This window comes from Schistocerca americana, chromosome 1, assembly GCF_021461395.2.
Source record: "Schistocerca americana isolate TAMUIC-IGC-003095 chromosome 1, iqSchAmer2.1, whole genome shotgun sequence".
NCBI classification, from domain to species: domain Eukaryota; kingdom Metazoa; phylum Arthropoda; class Insecta; order Orthoptera; family Acrididae; genus Schistocerca; species Schistocerca americana.
The window spans coordinates 248,487,988-248,506,659 of record NC_060119.1 but is presented as its reverse complement, the minus strand read 5'-3'; the positions used below and the strand labels follow the sequence as shown (position 1 = coordinate 248,506,659).

Sequence of the window (18,672 nt, the reverse complement as noted above, 5' to 3'; positions counted from 1 at the left end):
ACGGCCCGCTCGTGTAGCCTTGACGGCTGCACGATACAAAGCTTCACGCCTCGCCTAGGCCCGTCAACACCGACATTGGACTATTGATGACTGGAAACATGCTGCCGTGTCGGACGAGTCTCGTATGAAATTGTATCGAGTCGATGGAAGTGTACGGGCATGGAGACAACCTCATGAATCCATGGTCCCTGCATGTCAGCGGGGGACTGTTCAAGCTGGTCGAGGCTCTGTAATTGTGTGGGGCATGTGCAATTGGAGTGATATGGGACCCCTGATACCTCTAGACACGACTCTGACTGATGTCACGTACGTAAGCATCCTGTTTGATCATCTGCATGAATTCATGCCCATTGCGCATTCCGACGGACAATGCGACAGCCCACACGTCCAGAATTGCTACAGAGTGGCTCCAGGATACTCTTCTGAGTTCAAACACTTCCTCTGGCCACCAAACTCCCCAGACATGAACATTATTGAGCAAAACTGGGAGGCCTTGCAACGTGCTTTTGAGAAGAGATCTCCACCCCCTTGTACTCTTACGGATTTATGGTCAGCCCTGCAGGAGTCATGGTGTCAATTCCCTCCAGCCATACTTCAGACATTAGTCGAGTCCATGCCACGTCGTATTGCAGCACTTCTGCGTGATCGCGGGGGCCTTACGCGATATTAGGTAGGTGTACCAGTTTCTTTGGCTCTTCATTGTAGTTTGCCTCTAATAAACAGGTGGATTCTGTTCTTTCTTTTTGAATAGTCCTGTATAATGGCGACCCCGCCTCTCGTGACATCTAGTGTCCTGATACTGTTGATAAGGTACCAGGTAGTGCGAAATTTTGAATAATTCAGATCGTTGGCTGGAGAAAGTCAAAAGCATACCACCCCCAATAGGAGCATCCCTAATAAGGTGCTGTGGGCTCCGAACTAACAATCTTGTTGATGCAGCCTGAACTTACAAAAAGCAAAGTTTAAGTGGGCAATATTCCAAAACTTATTACCATGCTTACTGACCGGTAGGGTTAGAAAAATGGACTATGACATACGAATACTTCACCACTTGAATTCGATATACCCCACTACCGCATTTTTCTTCGTTTCTTGGGAGCTCCCACTGGGAGGAGGGCGTTGCGTGCGGTGCGCCAGAGAAAATCGTGGGAAGCAAAGCAGTGCTTGGAGCACTCTGTAAGAGAGACACTCCGGCAAGTTTGTAAAGCTCGGCTCGGCCGTGCAGGGAGAACTTTGGCGGCGATCGAGCTCGGAACCCAGCAAGTAGCTGCGCACCGAACAGGACCCGCCGTTGCGCCTCGCTAGACCACAACTTTGCCGAACGGCACATTAACAGCCCTGACCTAAACTTTTTTTCCCATTAAGTAATTAAAAGCGTCACGAACACTGCGAGGCAAGAAAAGGAAAAAAAAAAGTTAAACGCTATGTAGAATGTCGAAGGAAAATGAAACTGATGCCATGGTGACATAAATAAAAGATTCAAGTTTCAGGGCAATATAACAAAAAACTAAGAGTGTCGAAAACACGTGCTGTATAGACGTGACGGTGGAAGTGAAAAATCAAGTGACGGTGGGAGTAAGGGTAGCTGGATGCCTGCAAAATACTACATAAAGGAACGAATTGATGACAACTGAGGGGAAAACAGAAATTTGTAGAACAAAGACGCGTCGTGTTTGACATGTTAAACAGAAATTGGAGCAGAAACGAGAAAGGTGAAACAAAAGTTAATGGTTGTGGAAATGAAGGTACTAAGACAGATCCAAGGAGTAACGATGTGGGAAAAATGAACAGTTATGTCGGTAAGGAAACAGTGTGGAATAAAAAAGATAAAGAAATGGATAGAGACAAGAAAAATATAATTGGATCATGTGGAATACATGGACCCCACAAGACTAGCTAAAATTTGTAAACATGAACGACTGCAAGGGAAATGTCTACATGGACAACCATGCAAGAAGGGGACAGGAGTCGGTCCAGTGCATCCACGGAATGAGGCAGACAAACAGCGGCAACCCTAGTCAGCAGAAGAAAAGCAGTACAACCGAAACTTGATTTTGAGCGGTCACCTGCCGCGCTGCTCTGAACCCACTTTACGAGGACATGTGACAGACCCGTGAACGGCTAACAAAATGCTCTAAATAGTGCCCAAAAGTCTAAATTTATGTAATTCACACAAAAGTTGGTACGAACGTATAAACTGACATGCAAAACTTAAGGAGGAAAGGAACTTCCGCATGATGCGTCGTTGCCAAGTAACATACACTACTGGCCATTAACATTGCTACACCAAGAAGAAATGCAGATGAAAAACGGGTATTCATTGGACAATTATATTATACTAGAACTGACAGGTGATTACATTTTCACGCAATTTGGGTGCACAGATCCTGAGAAATCAGTACCCAGACCAACCACCTCTGGCCATAATAACGGCCTTGATACGCCTGGGCATTGAGTCAAACAGAGCTTGGATGGCGTGTTCAGGTACAGCTGCCCATGCAGCTTCAACACGATACCACAGTTCATTAAGAGTAGTGACTGGCGTATTGTGACGAGCCAGTTGCTCGGCCACCATTGACCAGACGTTTTCAATTGGTGAGAGAGCTGGAGAATGTGCTGGCCAGGGAAGCAGTCGAACATTTTCTGTATCCACAAAGGCTCGTACAGGACCTGCAACATGCGGTCGTGCATTATCCTGCTGAAATGTAGGGTTTCGCAGGGATCGAATGAAGGGTAGAGCCACGGGTCGTAACATGTCTGAAATGTAACGTCCACTGTTCAAAGTGCCGTCAATGCTAACAAAAGGTGACCGAGACGTGTAACCAATGGCACCCCATACCATCACGCCGAATGATACGCCAGTATGGCGATGACGAATACACGCTTCCAATGTGCGTTCACAGCGATGTCGCCAAACACGTATGAGACCATCATGATGCTTTAAACGGAACCTGTATTCATCCGAAAAAATGACGTTTTGCCATTCGTGTACCCAGGTTCGTCGTTGAGTACACCATCGCAGGCGCTCCTGTCTGTGATGCAACGTCAAGGGTAACCGCAGCCACGGTCTCCGATCTGATAGTCGATGCTGCTGCGAACGTCGTCGAACTGTTCGTGCAGATGGTTGTTGTCTTGCAAACGTCCCCATCTGTTGACTCAGGGATCGAGACGTGGCTGCACCATCCGTTACAGCCATGCGGATAAAATGCCTGTGGTCTCGACTGCTAGTGATACGAAGCCGTTGAGATCCAGCACGGCGTTCCGTATTACCCTCCTGAACCCACCGATTCCATATTCTGCTAACAGCCATTGGATCTCGACCAACGCGACCAGCAATGTCGCGATACGATAAACCGAAATCGCGGTGGGCTACAATCCGACCATTATCAAAGTCGGAAACGTGATGGTACGCATTTCTCCTCCTTACACGAGTCATCGCAGCAACGTTTCACCAGGCAACGCCGGCAAACTGCTGTTTGTGTATGAGAAATCGGTTGGAAACTTTCCTCATGTCAGTACTTTGTAGGTGTCGCCACCGGCACCAACCTTGTGTGGATGCTTTGAAAAGCTAATCATTTGCATATCACAGCATCTTCTTCCTGTCGGTTAAATTTCGCGTCTGTAGTACATCATCTTCGTTGTGTAGCAATGGCCAGTAGTGTAGCTTGATGAAACTTGGAGTGCACACAGAGAAAACTGCTGCAGTGTAGTACAGAAGGTAAAAGAAATACGAAATGTGACTTTTATCCAATAATAATGAGTAGACTGGAGGCGCCGCGGGTTACGATGATGCTCTGGACATTTCAACAGGTAGCACATCATTCTTAATAGGATGAGTGATCGCCACGGATGGTATCGTATGCTTAGCAACGTGCTTCCATGTTGGTCACGGGTTTGGTAAAGGCTTTTTACGGTACAGAGTTCCATCCCGCCACCAGCGCGGTTGAAAACCTCTGAATGATCATTGTTGCTTGTCAACATGCTGCAGCACGTCTTCCCAACGCATCCCGAACGTGATCGATGACACTTAAGTCGTTGGAACGGGCAGGCCAGTTCATTCAGCGAATATCCTCTCGTTCCAAGAGCTATTCCACCTGCCCTGTTCGATACGATCGCGCATCTTCATCCACAAAAATTGGCCCTATGCGAGTACTGACGGTTCCGTACGAACTTGATTATGTACAGAAGCAGTTCATCCATTCCCGGAACCGAGAACTTCCTCAATTTTTGTCTGTCATCGTCACTGATACTGGAAAAATATCGGTCGCAGAGATTCCAAGACTTTCGAGAATCAAATTTCCTGGAAGATTAAAACTGTATGCCGGACGGAGACTCGAACTCGGGATCTTTGCCTTTCGAGGGAAAGACGGAATTAGAGTTATGAGGACAGATTCTGAGTTGTGCTTGGGTAGCTCAGATGGTAGGATAATCTGCAACGAACTGGCGCATGGTGCAGGGAATGGCAATTGAATCTCAAGGTAGACAAGTGTAATGTGGTGCGAATACATAGAAAGAAAGATCCTTTGACATTTAGCTACAATGTAGCAGGTCAGCAACTGGAAGCAGTTAATTCCATAAATTATCTGGGAATAGGAATTAGGAGTGATTTAAAATGGAATGACCATATAAAATTAATCGCCGGTAAAGCAGATGCCAGACTGAGATTCATTGGAAGAATCCTAAGGAAATGCATTCCGAAAACAAAGGAAGCAGGTTACAGTACACTTGTTCGCCCACTGCTTGAATACTGCTCACCAGGTGGGATCCGTACCATATAGGGTTGATAGAAGAGATAGAGAAGATCCAATCGCGAAAGCATTACGGAGATGATAGATAAACTCCAGTGGAAGACTCTGCAGGAGAGACGCTCAGTAGCTCGGTACGGGCTTTTGTTGAAATTTCGAGAACATATCTTCACCGAGGAGTCAAGCAGTATATTGCTCCCTCCTACGTATATCTCGCGAAGAGACCATGAGGAAAAAATCAGAGAGATTAGAGCCCACACAGAGACATATCGACAATCCTTCTTTCCACGAACAATACGAGACTGGAATAGAAGGGAGAACCGATAGAGGTACTCAAGGTACCCTCCACCACACACCGTCAGGTGGCTTGCAGAGTAAAGATGTAGATGTAGATGTACAGCACTTGCCCCCGGAAGGCAAAGGTCCCCAGTTCGAGACTCGGTCCAGCATACAGTTTTAATCTGCCAGGAAGTTTCATATCAGCGCACACTACGCTCCAGAGTGAAAATTTCATTCTGGAAACTTTATAGAATGTTTGAAGTCAGATAAGCAATGAGAGAAAAATCTTTATTTCCTGTGGTATAATCACAGGTTATTACTTTTCGCATTATTTCCTTTACTTGTATTGCGAAACCATGCTTCTTGTGAAATTCCATGAGTCTATATCAACGATAAGTACCCTATAGGTTTCGATGAGTGATCAATTAATCAAAAACAGTCTTAATCGCGCCGGCCGCTGTGGCCGAGCGGTTCTAGGCGCTTCAGTCTGGAACCACGAGACCGCTACGGTCGCATGTTCGAATCCTGCCTCGGGCATGGATGTGTGTGATGTTCTTAGGTTAGTTAGGTTAAAGTAGTTCTAAGTTCTAGGGGACTGATGACCTCAGATGTTAAGTCCCACAGTGCTCAGAGCCATTTAGTCTTAATCGCATTTATTATTAATATACCCCTAACCAGTTTCAACCCGACGTAGGGGTCATCTTCTGGCCGTTTACACCATTGGTCGACTGCTGGTGATGTCACTCCTGTGTACTAGTTTCCTGCCGTTATGTAGACAGGAGTGACACCACCAGCAGTCGGGTTGAAACCGGTTGGCGGTATAATAATAATAAATGCGATTAAGACAGTTTTTGAATAATTGATTAATCATACTAATCGCTGCTTCATCTCCACAACCATGATGTCCAAAAATCTTTGATGAGCGAGTCTGCGAGTACCTAAGTACGTGAACTAAATGGCCGTATGTTTTCATTGCATTGACTTAGATTCTTCAGTTTCGTACACCGCCAAGGGGGAATAGACCTTAGTATAAATTTCAACCTGATATGTCAATCCGTTCCTGAGAAAAAGGGGTCTTAATAGACGCACGGACAGGCTGACAGTCAGATAACAGAAAACTTTTTCTCTTGTGATACAGTTACAAATTGAAAATTTTTTCTACTGTAAAAACTTGCTTCTTGTCAAATTTCATGATTCTAAGTCAGTGGGAAGTGCACTATTGGTCTCTGGATTACATTGACTTAGAGCTTTAGATTTTTACGCTTCTACGGTGTGGTGTAATGGTCAGCATTTCTGTAAAGTAAACAAGAAGACCCGCGTTCGAGTCCCGGTCGCAGCACAAATTTTAATTAATTTCCTCAGATTCCAACATTATAGTAGATAAAGTTAAATATCTGGTGCAAAATTTAATTATAAGAACTATAATTTCACAGTAACGTTCACCTGGTTGTGTACTGCGATCAAAGGTTTGGCCAGCACGCCCGTGCAACATTATGCCTCCTCGCAACGTAACACGTGGCCCACCGAAGCGATCATATTCGACAATATTCTTGGGTGCTTTACGTGTCCCAACCTCTCATCATGTGAGGGTGCGTCCAACACATATGAACACTCAGTTTCAAAAGGACTGGCAGACTTTCAACCTTGAGTGACTAACGTTTCCGTAGGAAACTTTGTTGCGGAGAAATGACTTAGCCACAGCCTAGGGGATTGTTTTCAGCATTAATGTTGAGCTTGCCGGTGGTGTAACGAATTCATTCTGCAAATAAATGCCTAGGCTGCGGCCGTGCCGATTCGTCGAAAGAAGTTTGCTTTTCATTCATTAAAATATACTCCAGGATCTTGCAACCGTTTGACGTCAGCGATATTGGTTTGTACTTCTATATATCCGTATCTTTTGCCCATCTTGTACATGGGAGTAACGTGTTCTCTTTCACGGTTATGCAGGACTATTTGCTGCTCAAGATATCCTGGACAGACATAAGCTAGGTAACTAAGTCCAACCGGGTTTGGGAGAGGGTGCAGATTTGTGCCAGTGCTGTAAACGATACAACTTGTTAGTAGAAAATAGCAGCGACCAGCCGTAACATTTCTTTCAAGTAGTGTGGATGCCCCGTCGGTTACTGCTGGATTGCAAACCGTTTTCTATTCATGTTCTTACGGTTAGCTTAAAGCAATTTCACAGTGATATTCGATAAGATAATACTACGGTAAGTAGCTTCATTGGTTCAAGGGGATCGCGTCGGATAATATCGTGGAAGCTGCACAGTACTTCAACGAGACGGCTGCTAGTCATCTTCAGGTGTTCACTGGCGTGTTGCTACAGTGGCTCGCCAGTATATACGCCGGCTCGCTAGAAAAGAATTTTAAAATATGTTTTGTGACTATTTTGGAGGGGGCCCATATTTGCATACCATTTACTTCTACTGCTATTATATGAGCCTTTTGGTGACTCTGGAATAAATTCGTATTAATCATCCTTTTGCGTCTCATCATTCAGTAAAGTTGTTACAGTTGTTAATGAAGGATAAAAATAAAAAAAAATTATCTCAAAAAAGGAAGTACTTTAAGGTCAAAAACAAAATATAGTGCTCACATTTACACTCTCTACTTCAAGTTATCAAAGGCGAAAAAGCTCAGTTAATCGCGGAACAAGTTTCGTTTTGTGTCATGAAACGAGACCAAATTCTGTCGATTCTGCACTGCACAAATGTGCGAGAATTCTTTCAGGGATGGCTTATGTCAGAACATTTGCCTGTCATATGAATGATGCATTTGTAATTCAAAAAATCGTTACATTTTTTATCCTGTGCTTGAACTGATTAAGAGACAAAAAGCCAGGATAGGGGTTTAGTCGACGCTATCGCTACTTTATGGGTTTCATGCACTATGTATGTTTAGCAGGAACGTATATCCGAGATTCACACTTTCGTGACATACAACGGCACGTGCCTGCAGAATACAAACTGGTGACTGTGAATTACAGATCTGCCTAGTCCAAATTATGCAATATGCAACTGTCATCTGTAAAATATCCAGCTCACCTGGCAATCTGCTTGAAGTGGAACTTGCGTCTTGGTTTGCGACACTTTCCAGAATCCCGTCCTTTCTTCCACACATGCGACTTCCATGCTGGCTCCTGTAACAATGATAATTTATGATGGTACCACCGATCCTGCGCCTCTGTTGGTGCGTAACGTATGTAGACAATGTTGCGACAATGTATGAAATGCATTTAAAGAATACGCGGTCAGGAGTCAAGAAGGAGGTAGTAAAATGAGAAAGGGAAATTCAACACAAAGACCTTGCTTGAGTCTTCTTAGAGGTGGTTACCGATTAAGATTAATTTTCAAGAAGGCGGAAACATTTGTTTTATTGAACATCTAAATTAGGAGGCATTTGGTTGTAAAAAATAATATGTGAATAATGTAGAAACGTTCTACTGATCCGCCATAATAGCACAGATCACCTTTCCAAAACAAAATATGTCTAAACAAGCACACTTACCACTCGTTAGAGCAGTGTATGGGTGGTGTGTATGCAGATGAAACGGGAGACATATCTAGATGTAACTGATTATGCCCTACCGCATCGTCTCTGAGTAGCGAGTTAAAGGTCTTCAAAATAAAGTAAGTCAACTTTGATTTCTAAGGAAATCTGCAGTCCACTCCGAGTCGATATTACAGTGATAAAAATAAAAATAAAAAAATAAGATCGAGAAAACACGGTGTCGCATGGCTCATTATGCAGAATGCGACGACATCAGTGAGATGTTTAAGGTGTGACCAGATCGTAACGCCCAAATTTCGTTGTGTCTCATGTGCAAAACTGTCGAAGACACGGATTAACACCTAACAAAGATATCTCACAGGAGCGTATAAGACACTAAGGGCGGTACAAAAGTACAAACCTGCAGGTCAGGCTTTGAAAATGTACTCGAGGGGATCCTTTCTCGTAGATGGCGTAGGATTTTTTTTTTCGTCTGTCTTCACAACGGTTAGATACGATGCGTCAAGGTCCTTCTCCTTTGCAAATCTCTTCATCTTAGAGCAGCACTTCCTGCCAAAGACCCCAATTACTTGTTTGATATACTCCAATCTCTATCTTCCCTCTACAGCTGTTTGATCCAATGGCGTTGTCTAGTACCATGGGTGGTATTCCCTGATGTCTTAAATACGAGACCTATCATCTTGTTCTTTTTTCTGGTCAGAGTTATCCACAGATTCCTTTCCTCGCCAGTTCTACGGAGTACTTCATTTCTTATCTTCTCAGCCACTTTTCAGCACCCTACTGTAACAGCACATATCAAACGCTTCAGATCTCTTGTTTCCTCTTATGAATATGCTCCTGAAATTCTTGTCTGTGAGTCGTCATTGTGACAAGAGGTATCGGACGCAGGAGTCCCCCACGGACATGAGAAAAACTTCAAGATTTTGACATTTCTGTTCAAATTCTGATGACTACTTGTATGTATGTTACGGTATAAAGTCGGAGTCAGTCAAGCAGAAATCACAATTAGTATTGTGGTCAGCCGAAATCACGTCCATGAAAAAGGTGTAAAGGGAAATTCGTCGTGTGTGTGTGAGAAACTAGAATCAAATATCTAAAGGATAGATGCATAGCACAGTCAGTTTCTAGACATGAATTATTGTGTAACGCACGAAGCAGGACCGCCAAGTTCCTAATAAACAGGTAGAGGTTGCCTGTCAAAAGAAGCTGAGCAGATTAAAGAAATCAGTTGGACAGGCTTCACAAAACGTTCAGATATACAAAATAACAGTGTGCGATTTCCATGAAAGATAAGTGAGGCAGTAAATGTACAAAGCATATATTGTGCAGAGGCTGTAATCACTGATCGAGACACAGCGGGATGGATAGCTTTACAAGTCACATGTTAAACAGAACTGATAAAAATGAAGATTTTATGAAAAGCATTTTTGTCTAGAAGGAAGTAACATTTCGTATTTCGGGAATAGTTAATAACATCCGAAATACACTGAAGCGCGAAAGGAACTGGTATAGACATGCGTATTCAAATAAACAGATATGTAAACAGGCAGAATACGGCGCTGCGGTCGGCAACGCTTATATAAGAGAAGTGTCTGGCACAGTTGTTAGATCGGGTACTGTTGCTACAGTGGCAGCTTATCAATATTTAAGTGAGTTTAAACATCATGTTACAGTCGGCGCATGAGCGATTGGACACAGCATCTACGGGGTAGCTATGAGGTGTGGATTTTGCCGTACGGCCATTTCAAAAGAGTACCGAGAATATCAGGAATCCGGTAAAACATCAAATCTGCGACGTCGCTGCGGCCGAAAAAAGATCCAGCAAGAACGGGAACAAGAACGACTGAAGAGAATCGTTCAACAGTGACAGAAGTACAACCCTTCCTTAAATTGCCCCAGATTTCAATGCTGTGCCATCAGCAAGTGTCGGCGTGCGAACCATTCAACGAAACATCATCGATAAAGGGTTTTGGAGCTGAAGGCCCACTCGTGTATCCTTGATGACTGGAGGATACAAAGATTTACGCCTCGCCTGGGGTCGTCAACACCGACATTGGACTGCTGATGACTGGAAACTTGTTGCCTGGTTGGACGGATATGGAGACAACCTCATGAATCGATGGAACATACATGTCAGTAGGGGACTGTTCAAGCTGGGGAGGCTCTGTAATGGTGTGGGGCGTGTGCAGGTGGAGTGATATGGGATCCCTGATACGTCTAGATACGACTCTGACTGCTGACACGTACATAATGGTAAACATCAAATCTGCGACGTCGCTGCGGCCGAAAAAAGATCCAGCAAGAACGGGAACAAGAACGACTGAAGAGAATCGTTCAACAGTGACAGAAGTACAACCCTTCCTTAAATTGCCCCAGATTTCAATGCTGTGCCATCAGCAAGTGTCGGCGTGCGAACCATTCAACGAAACATCATCGATAAAGGGTTTTGGAGCTGAAGGCCCACTCGTGTATCCTTGATGACTGCAGGATACAAAGATTTACGCCTCGCCTGGGGTCGTCAACACCGACATTGGACTGCTGATGACTGGAAACTTGTTGCCTGGTTGGACGGATATGGAGACAGCCTCATGAATCGATGGAACATACATGTCAGTAGGGGACTGTTCAAGCTGGGGAGGCTCTGAAATGGTGTGGGGCGTGTGCACGTGGAGTGATATGGGATCCCTGATACGTCTAGATACGACTCTGACTGCTGACACGTACGTAAGCATCCTGTTCGATCACCTGCATGCATCTATGTCCATTGTGCATTCCGACGAGCAATTTCAGCAGGACAATGCGACAGCCCACGCGTCCAGAATTGCTACAGAATGGCTCCAGGAAACTATTTTGAGTTTAAACACTTCCGCAGGCCACCAATCTCCCCAAACATGAACATTATTGAGCATATCGGGGATGCCTTGCAACTTAGTGATTAGAAGAGATCTCACCCCCTCGTGCTCTTACGGATTTACGGACAACCCTTTAGGATTCATGGTGTCAATTCCCCCCAGCAATACTTCAGGCATTACTCGAGTCCATGACACGTCGTGTTGCTGAACTTCTGCGTGCTCGCGGTTGCCCTACACGATATTAGGCAGATGTACCAGTTTCTTGGGCTCTTCAGTGTACAATACGCACCGGATTTTAAAGAACAGACACCTCTAAGATTGAGGTATGGAGTTGACTGTTGTGTAACATGATCCTCGGACTACACTCCTGGAAATGGAAAAAAGAACACATTGACACCGGTGTGTCAGACCCACCATACTTGCTCCGGACACTGCGAGAGGGCTGTACAAGCAATGATCACACGCACGGCACAGCGGACACACCAGGAACCGCGGTGTTGGCCGTCGAATAGCGCTAGCTGCGCAGCATTTGTGCACCGCCGCCGTCAGTGTCAGCCAGTTTGCCGTGGCATACGGAGCTCCATCGCAGTCTTTAACACTGGTAGCATGCCGCGACAGCGTGGACGTGAACCGTATGTGCAGTTGACGGACTTTGAGCGAGGGCGTATAGTGGGCATGCGGGAGGCCGGGTGGACGTACCGCCGAATTGCTCAACACGTGGGGCGTGAGGTCTCCACAGTACATCGATGTTGTCGCCAGTGGTCAGCGGAAGGTGCACGTGCCCGTCGACCTGGGACCGGACCGCAGCGACGCACGGATGCACGCCAAGACCGTAGGATCCCACGCAGTGCCGTAGGGGACCGCACCGCCACTTCCCAGCAAATTAGGGACACTGTTGCTCCTGGGGTATCGGCGAGGACCATTCGCAACCGTCTCCATGAAGCTGGGCTACGGTCCCGCACACCGTTAGGCCGTCTTCCGCTCACGCCCCAACATCGTGCAGCCCGCCTCCAGTGGTGTCGCGACAGGCGTGAATGGAGGGACGAATGGAGACGTGTCGTCTTCAGCGATGAGAGTCGCTTCTGCCTTGGTGCCAATGATGGTCGTATGCGTGTTTGGCGCCGTGCAGGTGAGCGCCACAATCAGGTCTGCATACGACCGAGGCACACAGGGCCAACACCCGGCATCATGGTGTGGGGAGCGATCTCCTACACTGGCCGTACACCACTGATGATCGTCGAGGGGACACTGAATAGTGCACGGTACATCCAAACCGTCATCGAACCCATCGTTCTACCATTCCTAGACCGGCAAGGGAACTTGCTGTTCCAACAGAACAATGCACGTCCGCATGTATCCCGTGCCACCCAACGTGCTCTAGAAGGTGTAAGTCAACTACCCTGGCCAGCAAGATCTCCGGATCTGTCCCCCATTGAGCATGTTTGGGACTGGATGAAGCGTCGTCTCACGCGGTCTGCACGTCCAGCACGAACGCTGGTCCAACTGAGGCCCAGGTGGAAATGGCATGGCAAGCCGTTCCACAGGACTACATCCAGCATCTCTACGATCGTCTCCATGGGAGAATAGCAGCCTGCATTGCTGCGAAAGGTGGATATACACTGTACTAGTGCCGACATTGTGCATGCTCTGTTGCCTATGTCTATGTGCCTGTGGGTCTGTCAGTGTGATCATGTGATGTATCTGACCCCAAGAATGTGTCAATAAAGTTTCCCCTTCCTGGGACAATGAATTCACGGTGTTCTTATTTCAATTTCCAGGAGTGTATTTTTATCCTCATAGAAGACCAACATTTCATCAACGTACTTTGATATATTGACTGACCACACCTTTTCATACGTAGTTTTAAGTATTGCAGCAGCCCATATCGTTTAACAAGGTCAGTGTCTTATCCCGAAGTACGAAGGAAATAACGGATATTATTGATGAGCCTTGATGCATTTCGACAACGAGCCCGCGCACACCGTACCGCACCGACTAAGGCCCAGTCTGTAGGTCAAACCGGCACCTGCCAGGAAGCGTCAAGTGCGCTGCTAGAGGTCAGGACGTACACGAACTATCTTTTTACTCACAGCATGTGACTGAAAGTAGTACACAGAGGGCAGTCATCACCGAGTAAGCGTCTCGGCCAAGCGCCGAGAGCTACAGCTGTTCCATAATCGGGATCTTACTACAGTGCATCCTGTAAGATGAGTCGCAGTCCACCTTTAGCTACGCCACGGACTCGTCCCTCCGGGGAACCGCAAGACTCCGGAGCATTACTAGTAGACGTGTGGCCTACAACGTCTTATCAACAGTTTGGACCTACAATTAATACTGATTGATAACTGTGGCTACACCGACTCTAATTCTCTCACCCCTTGTGGAGATCGACTGTCACTAGCTGGTGGCCAACTCCAGAATGACTGTCACTAATTGGTGTTCAACTCGAGAAACACTAACTGACCTACTTATCGTTATCTGGCATGACGCTGACAGCCGTCAGCATAATTTGAGTTGGTTTAAGTACTATTCAATACTGTCCTTCCACCATAACTAATTAGTCGAAGTATTAACTGTTCTTATTATTTGAATTGGCCTTCTGCAAAAGGATATTTTGTTAGCAGCATATTTAGCCAGAAATTAATTGTTCTTGATGTAATTTGGCCTTCAGTGGAATTATTGTTTCTTAATTAGACTTTCAGCCCGCAGGTCACCACTGGAAAGAGATTTACAGGAAATGAACTTTGTTTCTTTTACTTCTTGAGAATCGTTCTTATTCGCTGACTGCGGATTTAACAAACCCCTAAGCTCCTATCCCAGCAACATCGCTTCCCAGTAGCCACGGCCCTCAGTGTCTCCTTCTTGAGCTGACCTCCACACCCCTAGGTTTGGATCGTTGACACCATTGCGATGCCATAGTTTTTATAGCATATTTTCGTGTAATTAAACGTTATACCGAACGTCTCTCGTAGTTGTGACTGAAAGAAAATTTTTAGCTCCTTATAAGTTATATCGATGAACTGCATATCTATGTTCTTATTAGTTTCTGTGATGTCCTGTAAGGTATCATGATTCGATATACTTATGATACTTGTGACACATGAAGACAGAATGGGGATGGAAGGTGGTGTAATGGAATGCTGCGAAGCTCAGAAGACCAGAGTAACACAGAAAAGAAACCATTCCGCGTAGAGACGTCGTCGAGAAGAAGGTTTATGTATTAGAAGTTTCAAAGGCAACCACTTGCCTGATACTCGTAGGAGGGCTTGAGCATGTAGAGCGCCATCTCCTGGTGGAAGACGGGGCACACCGAGCCAGAGATTGGCGGCACGATCCAAATCCAGTCGGCGGGGCAGCCGTTGCGTAGCCGCATCTCGTTCTCGTAGTGCTTCATGAAGCTCTCGGAGGCCGTGTGGTGATCCACGATCGTCACGCCCCTCACCTGCAGATGGTAATGCACGTAAGTTACTAATTTACAACAGTACACATTCTAAACTGACCGTTTGTGGTCTTATTGTCCGTGCAATACAGTTGTGTTGAAAGCCGATAGAACATGAACCAGGTGTGATCAAGATCTCATTCAGTGGTAGCAGCCTGACGACCTCGACAGTTTGCGTGAAGGCCACAGTGCCTGTGACAAACACTTCCTAGTTCTGAGTAAGTACTAGTTACGGGCTTCCTGCATGAAGGTAAGTTTCTTTAACAATTTTTGCACAATAAGGAAGCACACGAAAACACTTCCTAAAAGTATAAAAAATACACCTTGTAATATAGCCAAGGTACTTTACTTGAAAATTACTTAATACTGTATGGGATGAATTTTTTACGTTTTTTTAAAGAAATGGTTGCATATTTTCCGTTCTGCTCCACCCAAAGGGCAGAATGGCATAAGGCAATTTTTTGTAAAGTTATTGTACAAATGTTGTAAGTTTTAGGAATAACATCATAAAATTAAGATATACAATTCTTTAATGGACAGTTTCGACCAAGGAATATGGAATCTTCAAAAACCGGTAAAAAATGAGAAAATATTTTAATGTTATTATGAAAAAGTATGATTATTTTAATGTTTAGCGCTAAGTTACTGTTACTTTTACATTATTAAATTCCAACACTTGTGCACCAGGTGTGTTGACAGTGATCTTATCTGAGAAACTATTTTATGTTGATTGCATGATATTTTATGAAAATCGCAGTGAGTAGAAATGACCGGGACTCGAACCCGGGATCTCCTGCCGCCGATTTAATTATCATTTCATTCTAGAGAAGCTGCACAGTCATCAATGTATCTGTTCTTTCGGGAACAGATACTACCATCATATGTACGTAAAGAGTAGGATTTGCGACGAGAAAAAAGGTAGCTGTTGAACGAAAAGAGTCTGAAAGTGTCTACAATTCGCTCCAGTGACGATTTGTAGTTTGTGAACGTTTCTTATGGATTCAAAGTTACGATTCCTCTCTTGTACTTACGGAGTAGTAAGGAACTGATATTTTCATCACAACTGACGTCCATCAGCCCTAATTTTCTGAGAAACTTAAAATAATTTCACGCTTCATTCGCTCTGAGTTCGTGGCGGCTGGTAACTGCTTCTCCGGCTTGGGGCGGTGTACTTATCACGACTTAGGTACAATGACATCAATTCGATGGCTCTTCTGGGAAGGTGATAAATGAAGCTATCGTCTATCACTCTGGTATGGAAAGAGCTAGAACTCACTGTCTTCGGAAGTGGTCTTTATTGTCATAACTGAAGTTGGAATAGGAGCCATAATTGTACCGCCAATTTAATCTTCTTCTCTTCTGTAACACTGTTGTATCTGACATTTTATAAAGAAATCAGTCGAGTCGGTTTCGATTCCTGTCTTCCTCTAGTCCTAACTAGCGCTCTGCCCCTAATAACGTCAACTGACCTTGCGATTTTCGTGGGAACCGTCCATGTGTTTGCCTTAAGCGATTTAGCAACAGCGAGTCGCCTGGGAGAAACAACGCTGCAGGTTAGACTACCCTCTAGCAATGCAGGTTGCACGTGGTAGCCTAATCGCCAGGCGGAACGATAACGTTAGCATTTCGAACGGCCTACGGCAGTGGTCGTAAGCATATAACAAACTATGTTGCACGGTAGCAGTGTCATGTGGAACAAATAGAACGCAGTTTCATATTACTACGCAAAACGGGGTATCGCTCCGCGACTTGACGGTAGTTCTGTCGGAGCTCACCTACTGAGGAGCATCGACCTGACCGTTGAAGAAATCCCAACGCACTCTAACGGCGAGTTCGACGGGATATTAGCAAATCAGGGAAAGCGCAAGACATCGCCACGCCTGGAAGAAGATAATCATATTCACTAATTTCGACTTAGTCTCTAAGTGGGGAATTGGCACATGCCAGGAATATTTGTACAGGGCAGACAACCAATAAAAACTAAAATAGCCTTGAATAATAAAATCTTGCTGAAAGTTATATATTTTAAATATCTAGGATGCGACATCACTTATAACAATGATATGGACCAAAAATTAAATAAATTGACTTGCATATGTGGAACGATGCAGAATAAAGCCAGGAAAGAATCCCAGACGAAGTATTATAACACAACAGAAGTAGGAGGAGGAGGATATTAGTGCTTAACGTCCCGTCGACAACGAGGTCGTTAGAGACGGAGCATAAGGAACCATCTCGGCATTTGCCTGAAGCGATTTTGGGAAATCACGGAAGACCTAAATCAGGATGGCCGGGCGCGGGTTTGAACCGTCTTCTTCCCAAATGCGAGCCCAGTGTGCTATTGTGGTGTGCATACTGTAAGACCTTCAGTACACACACCATCAGATTATTTGACTTGTCGCTCTAACGAAGTAGGCGAGTGTCAGCAATGTGTCTCGTGGTCTTATCGTGGCGTGTTTATCTTCTGTCGTTAGGTCAGACGATAGAAATGCCACTTGCACGCTTCGAGTAGCAGATTGACGGTGACCAACTTTAAACAGAATTTGATTAATTTTCACACACATTTATTAAAATAATAACAAGCATAAAAATTACTTAACTTGATTCTGGATGCTATTTACAATTGACAATCAGAAGTTCCTTTGGTATTGGTACGTTAAACTTATTCTCACATATATCTCTGATACTTGACAAAAGTGTCTATACATTTATCTTCATGACTATGTACAGGAATATGGTAATCTTATTAGGCGCAGACTGAAACTTGACTATAGACTGGTACAGACAAATGCAGACTGGTACAGACAAATGCAGACTAGCACAGACTGGTGCAGACAAATGCAGACTGACTAATTGGAGGTATGTACACTCATTATAATACCTCGTGCGTTCATGTATCACTGCGCGAGTGTGATCCACGAGGAGAAAAGGTTCTACGTTAGCAGCAATCTCATTGGCTGCGTTACATATTAATACGCGGATTGGCGGAAGCAGAATTTGGTCCATCCCTATGGCAGCGCCATCTCGTAGTGTGGAGACGGATGAGCGCTGCGCCTGCACTGTTGTGCTTAGTGGGGCGCACTCTAGTGGGAATGTTGTGTACGCGCTCACTACGTGGAACTAGGTACACAACAGCTATACAACAGCAGTACCAAACCTGACCTATGAAAGTGAGACATGAGTGACGACAAGACACTAATAAAGTAGAATACAGGCTCAAGAAATGAGATTTCTAAGAGAGTTGAAGAATGTATGAAGGAAGATCGTAAAAGAAATCAGGCTATAAGGAAAAATTTAGGAATATATAACCTAAACCAAAAAAGTAAAGGAAAATCGGAGAAAATGGAAATAACATGTAGCTGAATGAGTGAAGAAAGTTTCGCAGTAAAGGCTCACAATTATTAATTTAAATACGTGAAGTAAAGAAGACTACACATCGACATTTTCAGTTATTTCAATAATTGTGATATTTATCAGTGGGCATGCCTGATACTGTTTGTTGGGAGTAGCTTTCCTGTTCCCACACACACATCAGCAGCACGACGAGGCTATTGTCAAGGTACAGAAATCACAGCAGCCGATTGGCAATGAAGTCACAAAATTTAGAGACACCGCCTAAAACCTAAATCTATATGGGTGAACGTGGATTTGAAGCCAGTCCCACCACAAAGTTCAAACGTAATGAGTCTTCCTACTAGCTCGTACAGGGTATCACAAACCTTTAGATTAATAACTTGTAAATAAGTTCAAGGAACATAAAGTGAGTACTTTGAAATAAGAAAAAGTCAGAAATGAATATGCAGTTTTTTGTACTAATTTTGTCCAAATGGAGACAGTAAAATGAATG

At 44.7% G+C, this 18,672-nt stretch overlaps 1 protein-coding gene across 1 annotated transcript in view; it reads right to left on the bottom strand.

Moving 5' to 3' along the window:
• The window catches only part of LOC124555160 (nitric oxide synthase, salivary gland), a 693,873-nt gene that overhangs the window by 140,130 nt on the left and 535,071 nt on the right, over nt 1-18,672 (bottom strand). Inside the window, exons 9-10 of the mRNA XM_047129021.1 lie at nt 14,634-14,828; nt 8,069-8,163 (exon numbers count right to left, since the gene is read on the bottom strand). Coding sequence (XP_046984977.1) covers nt 8,069-8,163; nt 14,634-14,828 — 290 coding nt within the window. The remainder of the gene's footprint in view (nt 1-8,068; nt 8,164-14,633; nt 14,829-18,672) is intronic.